At 37.9% G+C, this 15756-nt stretch overlaps 1 protein-coding gene across 1 annotated transcript; it reads right to left on the bottom strand.

The window, feature by feature from the left end:
* Window positions 1-4018: 4018 nt before the first annotated feature.
* Window positions 4019-13055, bottom strand: LOC138312400 (uncharacterized). The gene is made up of 2 exons (XM_069253289.1): window positions 11458-13055; window positions 4019-5755 (listed from the first exon to the last, which is right to left on the bottom strand). The coding sequence occupies exons 1-2, from the start codon at window positions 12994-12996 to the stop codon at window positions 5747-5749; spliced, it is 1548 nt and encodes a 515-aa protein (XP_069109390.1). The 5' UTR covers window positions 12997-13055; the 3' UTR covers window positions 4019-5746.
* Window positions 13056-15756: the final 2701 nt, after the last annotated feature.

The following is a 15756-nucleotide window of genomic DNA, read 5'->3' as shown; positions in this document are numbered from 1 at the left end:
AGGAAAACATCGTCGAACGCGCCTCCAGTTTACCAACCGAACGCACCCCAAGGGAAGTCACTCTGCATTCATAACCACGTGTTACGGAAGCTAAAATGGCGGATCCTGACATGCCCGAGGCGGCGAATTCAACTCGCAACGACGAACTGTACCCCCATCCGGGGACAAAATTAAAATCAGACGTATGGAAATACTTTGGTTTTCAAAAGAAAGACAAAGGCGAGCCCCCTTATAAGAACAATTTGGATATGTCAAAGGCATTCTGCAAACTTTGCAGAAAAAGTTATACGAACACAGGTAGGTTGTTTACTGTTGACAGTGTTGTTGCGTTTGTGTAACCGCAAATCTCAAATTGACGATTTCCCGTCGAAATGTAACGGCAATGTTCAGCAGACCGGCATCTTATTTTGTTTTGATGTGTCTTTATAAATTATATTTTGTATGATAACGTGATTTTTTTTCTACATAATGTTCAAAATGATTTCATGATCACTGACTCAGATTTTTTTTTCGTGTCGGTTATTCTCAGATATAATTAATTATCTCGCTCTTAGTTTTTACTAGTGATCCAAACATGTTGCAAGTCTCATTACCCAGATATTGAGTTCACTACTTTGTAATGTTAGTACTTTGTGAAAATTTGAAAATTCCTTTTTCATTTTCAGGAAATACAACAAACTTCAGAGTCCATATCGAGTCAGAACACAAGTTGGCGGGACAGCCGGAGACCAAGACAATCAAGCCGCCAGCACATCAAACAAAGCTAAATTTTGACAGAAATACGATGGGAATCCACTCAATCCAGGGTCCCCTGAGTAAAGACAGGGCGGAAAAGATTGATGTTGCTTTGCAAAAGCTCATTGTCGGGAAAGTCCTGCCTATCAGCTTAGTGGAAAATGAATTCTTCAGATCATTTGTCAAAGAATTGGATCCAAGGTAAGAAATTGAGAATAGAAAAATATAAACCACAAGTTATTCAGCTAAATAAATTTATTCAATATAAAAACAGTAAAAGAGACTTAAAATCAGAAAAGCAGTAAATCGATACAAAATAGATTATTCAATTAAATTTTATTTTTACAAAAATGCAATAGCATTTAGATTTCATCAATATTAATAAAAATTAAATATAAATTAAATGTATACATATTTAATAGATGGTATTATTAAATAAAAATAGACATGTATCAATAAAAATTAAAATCAATTCATGATAAAAATATATTTTTTAAAATTTTCTGTGCTAATGCCATTTATACAGTTTTTTCATCAGTTTTTTCATGCAGTCGTTATCTTTTATATTTTTCATATACAAATTACCAACAAGGCAGAAGCTGTTGTCCTCTTTGCTCGGGAAACGCGAAGAAATCTCTCACAAAATAACAGCAGACCTCAGAAATGTGGATGGAGTTGGAATAACCCATGATGGCTGGACGAGTAATAACACCGAGTCTTACAACACAACAACAGTTCATTACATTACCCAGGACTGGGAGATGAAGACAGCAACGCTGGAAACCAAAAAAAATGGAGGGTTCTCACACATCCGAGGCATTGGCCGAGTCAATCATGGAGACTAAAGTAAAATGGAACTTACCAGAAGTTATCGCAACGTGTGACAATGCTGCTAATGAAGTAAAGGCATTCAAGTTATTATCAATGACACGTTTTGGCTGTTACGGCCATAGAATCAACCTGGTTGTAAAAAAGTCCATGGAAGAAAAGGAAATTCATCGTCTCCTCGCAAAAAGGACGCCGTTTGGTAACATTATTTCATGCGTCCAGCAGTCTCCACGATTATCTGCATGAGAAGCAGAGACTTCTTCTACCGGACACTAACGGACACAAACTTATAAACGATGTAGTTACAAGATGGAATTCTAGCCTTGCAATGATCAGTAGACTTAATGAACAAGCACCCACTATCATGGCCGTGTTAGCAGACCTTCGCCCGAACAAAAAATCCAAAGACACCATGAAAGCTAGCATATACTCGTTCGAGGAGAGTTCTGTTATAGAGAAGGTAATTGATGTGCTACAGCCTTTCAAGGATGCAACAGACATCATGTGTTCGGAAAAAATTCCGACCATCAGCAAAGTACTCCCAACTGTTGTCAAACTGAAACGTAGTGTACAACCTTCAGCAAACGACTCACCAGCTGTTCGTGCAATAAAAGCGAAAATGTTTGAAGAACTTGAACAAAGAACAGAGGCAGAGGACATCGCTCTTCTTGGGACAATTCTGAACCCTTTCACTAAAGGGTTTGAATTTCTGCCAGAAAAGAAATTTGAAGCCGAGACTATCCTCAGGAGACTAGCGAGTGGAATCAAAGTTGTTGTGAAACAGGAGAAAACTACAGATGAACCTGCACCTCTTCCACATTTACCAACTCTTCCAGATTTACCAACTCTCCAGATTTACCAACTCTTCCAGATTTTCCAACTCTTCCGGACAATCCTGTGGAATCCGTTAACTCACTCCAGTCAGAGTCGGACAATCAAACACAACAAAACATGGACGCAGAAACTACAACATCAAACAGTGAACATGAAATGGAAGACATAGATGCTAGTCATGCTAGTCATGCTACAACACCAAACAAAAAACAGAAAGTTGAGATTCTAAAGTCGGTTGACACGGAGAATTGGTTCAGCGATATTTTGTTCACTGGTGTCAGCCAAATGGAGGCAGAAGATGCCATCCAAGCTGAAATAACCCGCTACCTGTCAGCAGTTATGCAAAAAAAGGACACAAAACTAACACTTCTAGAATGGTGGAAAACAAATTCTGTCTTCTACCCCCGCCTGTCGGTCATGGCCAGGAAGTTTCTGTGTGTGTACAAGCGAGTTCCGTGTCGTCAGAACGGGTCTTTAGTCTTGCTGGAGAACTTGTATCGAAGAAAAGGAGCAGGTTAAGTTACAGTAATGTGGACCTGTTCATTTTCCTGAACAAGAACATGAAAAACTTCTGGTGACTGTTGTTACATTTGATAGTTTGGACATCTTTGAATTGTTTCTAGTCAGTTGGAAGTGTTTGTTGAAATAATGAGTTTTTAATAATGACATTGACGTTTTATAATTCCACAAGGTCTGAACAGTCAGTCAGTCACATTCCAGTGATACTTGATAATTGAACTGTTTTCAATTATTTCTAGTCAGATGAAGTGTTTTGTTGTCACTTAGTGACATACAGCTTAATGATTTAGTCTAGTCTTTTTATTTCACCTTTACAGGAAGTAATATAACACAAAAGTTTGTTTTGTTTCCAGCTTTATTTTTGTTTGTAATGTAACAGTTTATGAGTTGTTGACAATAAAAAATAAATTCATTTTGACATTTATGAAAAGTATCTTATTGTCTAAAATGATAAATACCAAAACATTTTGCCCACAATAATAATATGTAATTGACAATCAGACAATGCTACATAGTACATGCATGTACAACCATTAATTGGACTTTAAACGAAAAGAAAACAAACTAATACAACATTGATAAGTCAAACAAATCAAAAATATATTCGTAAGTAAAAGAATAAAACTATCACTTATCAAAGTATACAGTAAAAGAGAAGAGTCTGGCAACATACAATGGGAAAACATGGTTGAAATAACCTAATTTCAGTCTTATACAAGTCTCAATTCTGAAATTTACATTAACCGATTATTTCACCGATTATCGGATCGGTTAGCCTATCCGATTCCAACCGATGATCGATTATGAAATTTTGCCGATTATACAACACTATTAATAGGACGTTAATTAATCAAACAAACAAACAAACTAGACAGCTGGAGTATATATAGCTAAACCCTAATTCAAGAATATTGGAGAAACTTCTACTTCTAGAAATATCTAACTAAAACCAGTTAACAAATAAATACACAGAACGTTCTGGAAATAGATCATGCTAGATCCATACTTATAATCAACATGTTTACAAACATATTTGTTTATACATGATAATATTCTAGAAAGTTATATAACTTAAATTAATTATATGAACTTTATAGGATGTATTGACAATATAGCTATATGAATTATCTCCCTTATTTAATAACTACGTGTATTTAGTGTCATACATAACAGATAGAACTAAACAATCAGCAATGATTACTTTAAATACAAGACCTAACACGAATATACCGCAGTCTCCCAAAACACGCACTTTACACACATACCACGCCGCATACATGGTATGCTTTGGCTGTTAATATGATGTTTGTTTAATCAAAACGCACGTAAAACAGAGCCCAACGGACCCAAATCGCTCACCGGCGATCTGATAAGCATGGTGCGTGTTTAAAGTTATATGTGCCGTAACTGTGCAAAAATTTTGACATGCTATTTTTTCTTCATTAATCTATTGAAAACCACAAGATTTGATGAATTAAGCTGTGAAAATGACTTCAGATGCCTTATAAATATTAGCTACAACACACATTATATACTGTAAAGTTGTTGTATTTTATGCGTTATGCATGTTTAGATGGAAACATACCTGCAGAAATCACTTTACAATTACTAATAACACTGTAAAATGTGAAATGAAATTGTGGACAACAATTTGGCTTCATGGTCTGACCGTATGTACTCATTTCAATTCACTATAGATGTAAGTATCATGATGTTTGGCAGTACTGCCAAAAACCATTTTCAACTCTAATAGGTGCTTGTGAAATAAACACCTATGGATTGAAAGTAGTGTAATTCTCAAAATTATGGTTACTTTTGGTAATGAATACATGTAACATGTTAAAAACTCATCTTGATTCGTCAGTATGAAAATAGGCACATATAACTTCAAGACATAGAAGAGTCAATAGTATTTTTGTTATGTATGACCCGGGCAATATCAAGTCTCAAGAACTTCTAATCACCGAGAAAATGTTCTTTAAAATTTTTAGCCAATTTGACCCATGCGATATCCATGAAGTTAACAGTCATTCATTTAAAAAAAAGACATAGCAGCTCTTCATCCATCATGATATAGGCCCAATATCAGGTCGTTTGGCATCTAATTTATGAAAGTCGTTTCAATAGCTTAACCTATTTGACCCATCTGGCATTGAATGAACAATTTCAACACAATTTGGCAGTCCTTCACCCCAGCATGTCGTATGCATAATAACATAATAAGTTTACCCCCTCTTTACTGTAAGAAATTTCAAGATTTCAGTTTATTTTATCACATTTTGTAGCCATTTATCCATGCATGCAACATGTCTCTAGACCTTAAGGTTATTAACAGGAAGTCGTGTAAGGTTTTAGCCTATTTGATACACGTGAATGAAGGTCAAATTCATTTATCTAAATAAACGTGGTAGCCCAAGCATGGTGTAGGTCAACTTTCATGAATCTAGGTATCCGTCTCTTGGGGAGGAAAGTTGACGCCGGATGGAGGGCCTGATGACGGACGCCTCACCACTGAATCAGCGTAAGGTCACTTGTGATCTAAGAAAGCGAACTGCCTAAATTTATTCGCAGACTTTTTGGGCATCTACGGTTTCCCCAGATATAACAAGTTAAAGGGTCAACACTTTGTCTAAAGTAAAAACTATCAACAATCAATTAATCAAATTTCTTCAAAATCGATTTTTTACATTTATTTAAGAGACAGTATTACACGGTGTCCTTAAACGTAGCAGAATCCCGTCCTGTGGTATCAAAATAAAACGTCTTTGTACATCCCAAAAGTGATTTCAAAACACTCGGTCTTCTCTCCTGTTGCTTTATCTATATTATGTCACTCATACTGAAATAGATAAAACAACAAAATACTCTGTCACTGGAATAATAAAAATAAACATTCGTTTTAAAGTATATATACTGCAAGATTTGAACCATAGTTTAAACTAGTAACAACAAACCCAGTAAGGGATCAGGTGACCCTATCCTTGGATGTAACATCTATGATGTTCTATCGGACGACAGCGAGTTTGGTGACAACACATTTATCGTCACCAAACAACCTACTTCAAGTAGTCATATCGGTCCGACAAACTATCCTCAGGGAACAATAGAGACAAATACTATCATACAATGGAACATACGCGGATTTAAAAGCGAACATAGAAGAATTAAAGCATCTTATACAAACAAAGAACCCATCCATCTTCTGCCTTCAAGAAATAATGCTGAAACACCATCAATCTCAGACAATTAACACTATACACAAAAACTCCAACAACAGGTGGCCGAGCATCAGGTGGTGTTGAAATTCCGATCTGAGGCGGTACTTGGCTTCGCTAACCGTCTCAAACTATAACAATTTTAAAATATGGAGAGCAAAAGCTCGAAAGTCTATCAAATCCGACAAGAAAAGTACTTGGAAAGAGTACGTCTCAAAAATTAATTCCAATACATCTTCGAAGAAAGTTTGGGAAATGATTGGTAAAATCAGTAAGAAAAGAATAGCAACACCATCATGAAAGTTACAATAGGCCTTTCGTGATACCAGAATTGCTCGAGTCCCTTGAGAAATCAAAGGACTCGGCAGCTGGACCAGATGAAATTCCATATATGTTTTTTAAACAATTACCAGACTCTTCACTAAAATTTCTTTTAACTATATTTAAAGTTTACTCTTCTGGCAAAATTCCCGAGTCTTGGAAGGAATCTACTATTATACCCCTTCCGAAGCCCGGGAAAGATGCTACTGATGCCAATAACTATCGTCCTATTTCATTGACGAGTTGTATTTGTAAAACTCAAGAACGTATGATAAATACTAGATTAGTTTGGTTCCTGGAATCAAACAATATTTTAAGTCCTTTGCAAAGCGGCTTTAGAAACCGCAGGGGAACGGTAGACCACTTAGTTAGACTAGAAACATTTACACGAGAAGCATTTGCCAAGAAAGAACATCTGGCCGTATTCTTTGACCTTGTAAAGGCATACGACAAAACTTGGCGATATGGAATCATGAACGATCTCCATGATATCGGTATACGTGGTAATTTGCCAAAGTTTATTTCAAACTTTATATCTGACAGGCATTTCAAAGTTCGAACGGGTTCAACTTATTCAGAAACAGAAACACAGGAGATGGGCGTTCCCCAGGGTGGTATCCTGTCCGTCACACTTTTTGGATTAAAAATTAACAGCATAACTAAATGTCTTGGCCAATCTACGGAAGGGTCTCTATTTGTGGATGATTTCTTGATCTGTTACAGATCAAAAACATGCACACTATAGAACGACAACTACAACAATGTTTAGGCAAATTACAAAATTGGGCTGACGAAAAAGGCTTTAGAGTTTCAAGATCAAAAACTGTCTGTATGCACTTCTGTCAAAAACGAAAACCACACAATGATCCTGACCTCACACTCAATGGAATTAAAATTCCAGTAGTTGAACAAACTAAATTTCTTGGACTAATATTCGATTCGAAACTGTCCTTTGTTCCATATATCAAACATCTGAAGGATAAGTGCTCGAAGGCGCTGAATATTCTACGAGTTCTTTCCCATTCTGATTGGGGTGCAGACCGTGAAATGCTTCTACGTATCTATCGGACACTTATTAGATCAAAACTTGACTACGGCTCTAATGTCTATGGATCGTCTCGCAGCTCCTATCTACAGATGTTTGACCCGATACAGAATCAGGGACTGCGTCTCGCACTTGGAGCTTTCGAGCCATATCTAGACGATCGACGAAAGAAATTATCCTTACAGTATGCTGCTCAACTGAAATCCAACCCCAAATATCCCGCATTTAACCTTGTTTCAATCCACAACATCAAAACATATTTACACAAAATCAGAATCTCGTACCAACATTTGGCATCAGAATTTCTAAATATTTGCTGGAACTAAATATAAATTTCGACACCATTGAAGAGTACACCGTACCGGATGTACCATCATGGCTCATTCAAACACCTGATATCAATTTATCTCTACATGAGAGGGCAAAATCCAGTGTATTACAGAAGAACACAAATCCTCCTTTCGGGAGTGCATTAGGGCTTTCTCTGACCATGTTCAGATCTAAACTGACGGATCAAAAGATGGTGATAATGTTGCGGCAACATGCTGTACATCTAATCACTGCTCCTCTATCCGACTCCCGGATGTTGCCTCCATTTTCTCTGCGGAAGCATGTGCTATCGGTCTGGCGCTTGACCATATCGAAGAACACCGCATTGAAAAGGCAATCATCTGTTCCAACTCTACTTTCGGTCCTATCTATTGAGAGGGGAGGATCCTCCTACATGCCATGCATGTGATTCTCCTCTCACAGTGGAGCATGTTTTATTGCATTGTATTGATTTTAAACACATACGAGATAAGTACTATGATGTCTCCGACATGTACACTTTGTTTCATGCCGTGAGACATAGTCATATTTCAATTATCTCAAAGAGATCGGCATTTTTAACAAGATTTGAACGTTTTCTCATCTCATCTTATATTCATATCAACACAACACTCATCGTTTCGTCATCATTTTGCATGAGTTTTCTCATGTGTTTTAGCCAAAACTATTTTATCCTATGTACTTCTTTTTATTAAATCAACATTTACACTTTTGTTTTAGTTTTTGCTTGCCTTTTTCTTATCCTGATCTTTTAGATACTGTCCTTGTTTATATCCTGGTACTAATGCCTGCCCTGTAGTTTGGCCCTAAATGACCTTAGTTGTCGATGGGCCGTAACACTCAAACAAACAAACAAACAAAAACTAGTGATATTGTTTGCATGCATATATATCACTTCGTAGGTGTATTAAAACTAATTTGCTACTTAAACATCACAAAGTTGCCAAAATCGATATGCTACACTGAGTTTGATAAACTATTTCATATGCACTTTCCATAATTATGGTCCAACACACCTGAAGTATCGTAGAAGTATCCAATAAAAAGTTTATAACATCTGCATATATGTGATTCTATCTCCTGTTGGACATATTCATTAACGTCCCGTAAAACATTAACCCCTAATTTTGAGACAACTGGCAGGGACAGGGTCACCTTTTTAGCTCACCTGGTCTGAAGGACCGAGGTGAGCTTATGGGATACCGCAGCGTCCTGCGTCCGTCGTCCGGCGTCCGGCGTCCGTCGTCGTCAACAATCGACTTCTTCTCCATAACCACTGGTCGGATTTCAACAAAATTTGACTGGTAGCATCCTTATGGGCTACTAACTGAAAATTGTACAAATGATGGGGCTGATCCCCCGGGGGCCTGAGGGGCGGGGCCAAAAGGGGTCAATTTGGCTATTTCCATATAAACGACTTCTTCTCTGAAACCAAGCATAGGATAGCACCCATAATGCAATGGTAGCATCCTTATAGGGTGGGGATTCAAAATTGTACAAATGATGGGGCTGACCCCCCGGGGGCCTGAGGGGCGGGGTCAAATGGGGTCAATTTGGCTATTTCTATAAAACGACTTCTTCTCTGAAACTAAGCAAGAGATAGCACTCATAATGCTATGGTAGTATCGTTATAGGGTGGGGATTCAAAATTGTACAAATGATGGGGCTGACCCCCAGGGGGCCTGAGGGGCGGGGTCAAAAGGGGTCAATTTGGCTATTTCCATATAAACGACTTCTTCTCTGAAACCAAGCATAGGATAGCACCCATAATGCAATGGTAGCATCCTTATAGGGTGGGGATTCAAAATTGTACAAATGATGGGGCTGACCCCCCGGGGGCCTGAGGGGCGGGGTCAAATGGGGTCAATTTGGCTATTTCCATAAAAACGACTTCTTCTCTGAAACTAAGCAAGAGATAGCACTCATAATGCTATGGTAGTATCGTTATAGGGTGGGGATTCAAAATTGTACAAATGATGGGGCTGACCCCCAGGGGGCCTGAGGGGCGGGGTCAAAAGGGGTCAATTTGGCTATTTCCATATAAACGACTTCTTCTCTGAAACCAAGCATGGGATAGCACCCATAATGCAATGGTAGCATCCTTATAGGGTGGGGATTCAAAATTGTACAAATGATGGGGCTGACCCCCCGGGAGCCTGAGGGGCGGGGTCAAAAGGGGCCAATTTGGCTATTTTCATATAAACGACTTCTTCTCTGAAACTAAGCATGGTATAGCACCCATAATGCAATGGTAGCCTCCTTATAGGGTGGGGATTCAAAATTTTGCAAATGATAGGGCTGACCCCCGGGGGCCTGAGGGGCGGGGTCAAAAGTGGTCAATTTCCATATAAATGACTTTTTCTCTGCAACTTAACATGGGATTACGCTCATAATGCAATGGTTACATCCTTATATGGTTTGGATTCAAAATTTTGCAAATGATGAGTCTGACCCCCCGGGGGCCTCAAGGGTGGGGTCAAAAGGGGTTAATTTAGCTATTTCCATATAAACGACTTCTTCTCTGCAACTAAGAATGGAAGAGCACTTATAATGCAATGGTAGCCTCCTTATACGGTTGGGATTTGATATTGTAGGGCTGACCCCGGGGGCCTTAGACGGCAATAGATGCGAAGTCAAAAAGGTCAATTAGGCTACTACTTTCATATAAATTACTTTGTCTCTGAACCTATGTATTGGATAGCATATTTGCCCCCCCCCCCCCTAGGGCCTGAGGGGCCTAATAGGGGAAATAGAGGAAAATTCTTTCAAAATGCTACTTTTCATAAGGTTCTGATTGGATTTTGACCAAATTTGGCCAGAAACATTCTTAGGGAAAGGGGAACAGATTTTGTATAAATAGTGACTCTGATCCCCCCCCTGGGGCCTGAGGGGAGGGGCCCAATAGGGAATATTTTGGTAATTTTTTAAAACGCTACTAGTCAAAAAGTTATATATAGGCATGCAATAGATCACTCATTTAAAATCATTTCCAGCAGATTATATACATGTGCTTTTGATTGTAAAAAGAACATCCACGTGATGGTATTGAGTGTAATTTTACGGAGACGTGCCGAGGAATAATTGATTGCCAATATGATGAAAAAATACATACGTATTGTGTCCGGTTTTATTCTTGCTACGATATAATATATCAATAATTGGTTATGTTCTACAGTACGTTAAATTAATAAATCCGTAACCTTTGTCTCAATTTGTTGATATACGTTAATGTGACATTAGCTATGTCCTTACCAACATGGCATGACAATCGTTTTCGATTTGTATCTACATCGTATTTGCATTATACAGATTATTGTAAATTTAGCCCCCATATGGGACTAGACATCCTTTTTTGTCCTAGAATGTTTTAGCGAGATAATAATATGTTTATTAACAAAATATTGCTGACTGGGTATGTGTGTCTTTATGTTTCTACGTTTGCAATTACCAAAGGTTTACAGTCATCTTATGCTCGTTATTTCACTCATTTTAGATCCGTGCTGTATTTGTTAACACATTTGACAGTCCAATTTAGTATTTATTTGCACAACATACACGCCATTTGAATAACCGCTCTTTAGATAAAATGATGATAATTACATAGAGGAATAGCCATATGATGTAACATACCTTGTAAATCTTCACAGTTCCATCATGGCAGCCTAGCCAGATCTCGTCTTCGTTCATACACATGCACCAGGGTGGCGATTTGGGAGCTGGCAGAACAGTTGTCATGGGGACACAATCTTTAGACAGCAGTTGGACAGAGCTACTATGTACCTCACAGATAATGATATTACCTACTGCATCAAAGTTGAAATCACTCAAGAAATGGTTTCCATACTGCTTGTACATTTCGGCATTTCCTGATACCACTTTGCCATTATCTAGGTATTGTAACCTTAAAGTTAGGTCTTTATTAAGTAGAATCAGGTGACTGTTTTGACCATCTGTTTGATTTAATACACCGATGTCCCCTGTACCGCTGACTCTCACCCTCCCCGGCCAGATCAGCAGGGCCTCACCTGGCCTACCTTGACGTGTCCTTGACTTCTCTTGTCCCCGAGGAGAGTATCGTATTAGTACTCTCTCGCTGTGGATGTTAGCGTTGAAATCAACCTTATCAACGAGTGTGACATAGATATCTCCATCAGGCGCCGGACAAGCATCCATAGGGTACAGCCTTCCTGTTGAGAAGAGAGATGTGACCTTGCCATTGGACTGGTTGACACGCTTGATGTCCTTTCTGAGATCACACACCAATACCGAATCGTCATCTACGGTATTCATACTGAAAATAGGCGAGTCGAAATTCACCGTTTTCTCTATACGACCACGTCTATCTGTAAGATTAATCCTCCTCTCTTGTATGCACCGTATCCATGCTTTCCCTCCTGCTCCTAGACACATTGTGGTTGGTTTATCCGATTTCGAATGCTGGAAAACCGAATCCAAGAAGAGTTTTCTTCCCTGGCGGATGAGACTACCGACGAAATCTGAACCTTTGTGAGCTGACTGAGACATACTTGTCACCGACTCGGCTCTTTTTAATGATATTGATCCGTCAACCTCGGTAATTCTAAACATGTTCTGGAGCTGAACTGTATTCACTTTCCCCGGGGTATACTCGATAGTGTCTAATTCAGGAAGTGGATTCCGGTAACCATCCAGGTCTTCAAGTTTTTGTGAATCCACCACCACCACCACGTTGTCTTTTTCGCCAATTATACGCTTAAGATCCTTCTCATGTTGTCTCACTTTTTCTATTTTTGCGGGAATGTCGTCGATCGCCTTTTCCAACGTAGCACAGTTACCTTTGGTTTTTGCCTCAAACTCCGATATAATGTTGTCAGCCGTCTTGTTAACAGCCTGGAGTAGCATTTCCCTCTGTTTGTTGACTAATTTAACTCTTTCCTTTTGTTCGTTTTCTTGTTTTGATTTAAGCTTTTGCATTTGACTTACACCAGATTCCAAACTTACTACAAGTTTACGGTTGTCCGCGATCTTTGGCTTAAGTTGTGTTTTAATGTCGGCTGCTACCTTATTTGGTTTCCTGAATACATGACCACTGTGAAGTTCGTCTGTGACACATTCAACACAGACTAGAGTGGTACCACATGTGACACACACCGCTGTTACAGGAGAATCGGGATGTTTTATACACTTCATAATATCTTGTCACTTCGTACATATAAATCACTTGTATGTGTCTAGGAGTGATATTTATACCGATATGACTTCATGCAGACAAGCAGCTGCCACGCCTATAAACAAAAACAAAAAAAAAATATAATTTACTTGGGAACATATTTACTAACTTTAGCTCTAATGTGATGAGGTCCTCTATTCCAGGAGATACTGGCGTATTCATGTTATAATTTTTTTTCGCATAGGTAATTCCTAATTTGAAGTGTAACTGAGGTACTACACAATCATGTAAGCTTTAAGACAGAAGCAGCCACTTTTTACACACAATTACGGCGAGACGACATAACCTGATATTATCCATAAAATCGAAAGTGTGAAGTGTATTCTTTAGAAAAAATAAAGATAAAATGCATCAGTTACATTTAAAAATGATTGACTAAGGAAATATTAATTCCTTATTATTGTTTTATTTAATACAACACTGTCTATGATCTAAGGTAGGAAAAAAGATAATGAAATCATGAATTTAGTATAATAGAAACATTTAAATTAATAAATGTGTATTTTCGTCTTTAAAACTGCTTTTTAGGTCACCTGAGACGAAGTCTCAAGTGACCTATTCTAATCGCCTTTTGTCCGTCGTCCGTCGTATGGCGATAAACAATTTACTTTTTCGACTTCTTCTCCAAAACTACTGAACCAAATTTGTTGAAATTTTGCAGAAACCTTCCACAGCCAAAGGTCAACTACAATTGTGAATTATATGCTCCCAGCCCCCCAGGGGCCTGAGGGTTGGGAGCATATCATTGTGGGGTCAAAAAGGCTAAAACTTCAAAAATCTTCTTCTTAAATTCCAGAAATGGTAGAATCAAATACTCTTCATAGATTAAAAGTTTTTGAGGTCCTTTACAAAAATTGTGAATTATATGACCCGTGGGTCTTGCGTTCCCCCCTGGGGAGGGGGTCAAGTTTACTATAGTTTATACAGGGAAGAGACATTTTTGAGCATTATTTGGTCATTTGTAATAGGAAATAAGTCAAATGTTGTCAGAATTATCAGTATGAGAAGGCCATTGAATCCTATTAACAATTTTTCCACGACTGAGAGGTGGGGCCAAAAGGGGTCAAATAGGCTAAAACTTCAAAAATCTTCTGAAATTCCAGAAATGGTAGTATCAAATACTCTTCATGGATTTAAAAGGTCTTGAGGTCCTTTACAAAAATTGTGAATTATATGACCCTGGGGTCTCACGTTCCCCCCTGGGGAGGGGGGTCAAGTTTACTATAGTTTATATAGGGAAAACATATTTTTGAGCATTATTTGGTCATGTGTAATAGGAAATGAGTCAAACTTTGTTAGAATTATTAGCCTGAGATAGTATTTTAACATCATATCCATATTGGTTCTGGCCGACCCCCAGGGGCCAGAGGGTGGGGCCAAAATTAGTCAAAATGGCTAAAATTTCAAAAGTCTCCTTCTGAATTTACAAATTTGATGGATCCAAATACTCTTAATAGATTGGAAGGTCTTTTTAAGGCCCTTTACAAAAATTGTAAATTTCATGGCCCTGGCATCTCAGACTTTCCCCTGATTAGGGGTCAAATCTATTTTAATTGATATTGGAAAAATACATTTATGAGCATTATTTGCTTAATTTTCAATAGGTCAAACTTTGTTAGAATTATTACCCTGTGATAGCATTTTAGCATCATATCCATGTTGGTCCTGGCCAACCTCCAGGGGTAGATGGGCGGGGCCAAAAGGGGTCAAAATGACTAAAATAAGAGAGAAAAAAATCTTCTGAATTCACAGATTTGATGGAACCAGATACTCTTCATAGATTGAAAAGTCAGTTATAAAATCACTGACTGGTTTCAAGGGCCTTGTGGGCCAATAGATAGTGTTTTTGTGTCTTTGTTTCATTCTGTATCCGAACTCAGGTGACCGCTAAGGCCCATTGGCCTCTTGTTTTCTCATAATATGTTGTGTATGTTGGAATTATATTTCAAGACAATGGTACATTTATAAGCTTTATCAATATTGAATTAAGACACTTTTGACAACACAAGAATATGTATTTAAAGATGCTCCACCGTTGGCAAATGGTATTTTCTCTATCAAAAACATCGAACTGTTTGAGCTTCTAATTTTACTTAGATCATACTATTAAAAATACTTACGTCCCGAAAAAATCCGTGACACTCTGTCCTATTTGTCATGAAGTACTCATTGCGCATGCACCAAAAGCAACAAAAATATTTGATATTATTTTTGTCTTAATCAGAAATATATACATGCGATTTTACACGAATTATTGTTCAAATGATGCTCTGCCGGTGGTGAAGCATCTTTAAGGATGTATTCTTCTGAGGTTTCAGTCCCGTTGAAGTCTCGTTTCAACATAGATCAAAGAAGTTATGAGATTTTCAAATATAATTTATCAGTATCTGTTGCAAGTTGCCAAATGCAAATTTTGTCAAAAAATTACATATCTATTTTTAGTAGATTTTTTTATACAGGGATTTTAAGAAATGGCCCATTTGGCGGCCATTTTGATATTGCGTCTTTTTTCGCTTCAAGTAGAGCCTTAGTTTTACCATTTTTTACTGAAATTGTTTTTACTTAAATCATCACTGCGCCAGCATTTTTTGCTGTATTTAGCTAATTTTTGCTGCAAATCGTTACTAGCTTCGTAGTAATTGAAATATTGAGCATTAATATGTGAAACGATACACTTTTGTGACTTTATTTTTACACTTAATGGTAATTTGGGCACTTTT

This window comes from Argopecten irradians, unplaced genomic scaffold (genome assembly GCF_041381155.1).
Source record: "Argopecten irradians isolate NY unplaced genomic scaffold, Ai_NY scaffold_0304, whole genome shotgun sequence".
Taxonomy (NCBI): domain Eukaryota; kingdom Metazoa; phylum Mollusca; class Bivalvia; order Pectinida; family Pectinidae; genus Argopecten; species Argopecten irradians.
The sequence above is the reverse complement of the archived record's forward strand: the minus strand, read 5'-3'. Positions and strand labels throughout refer to the sequence as shown.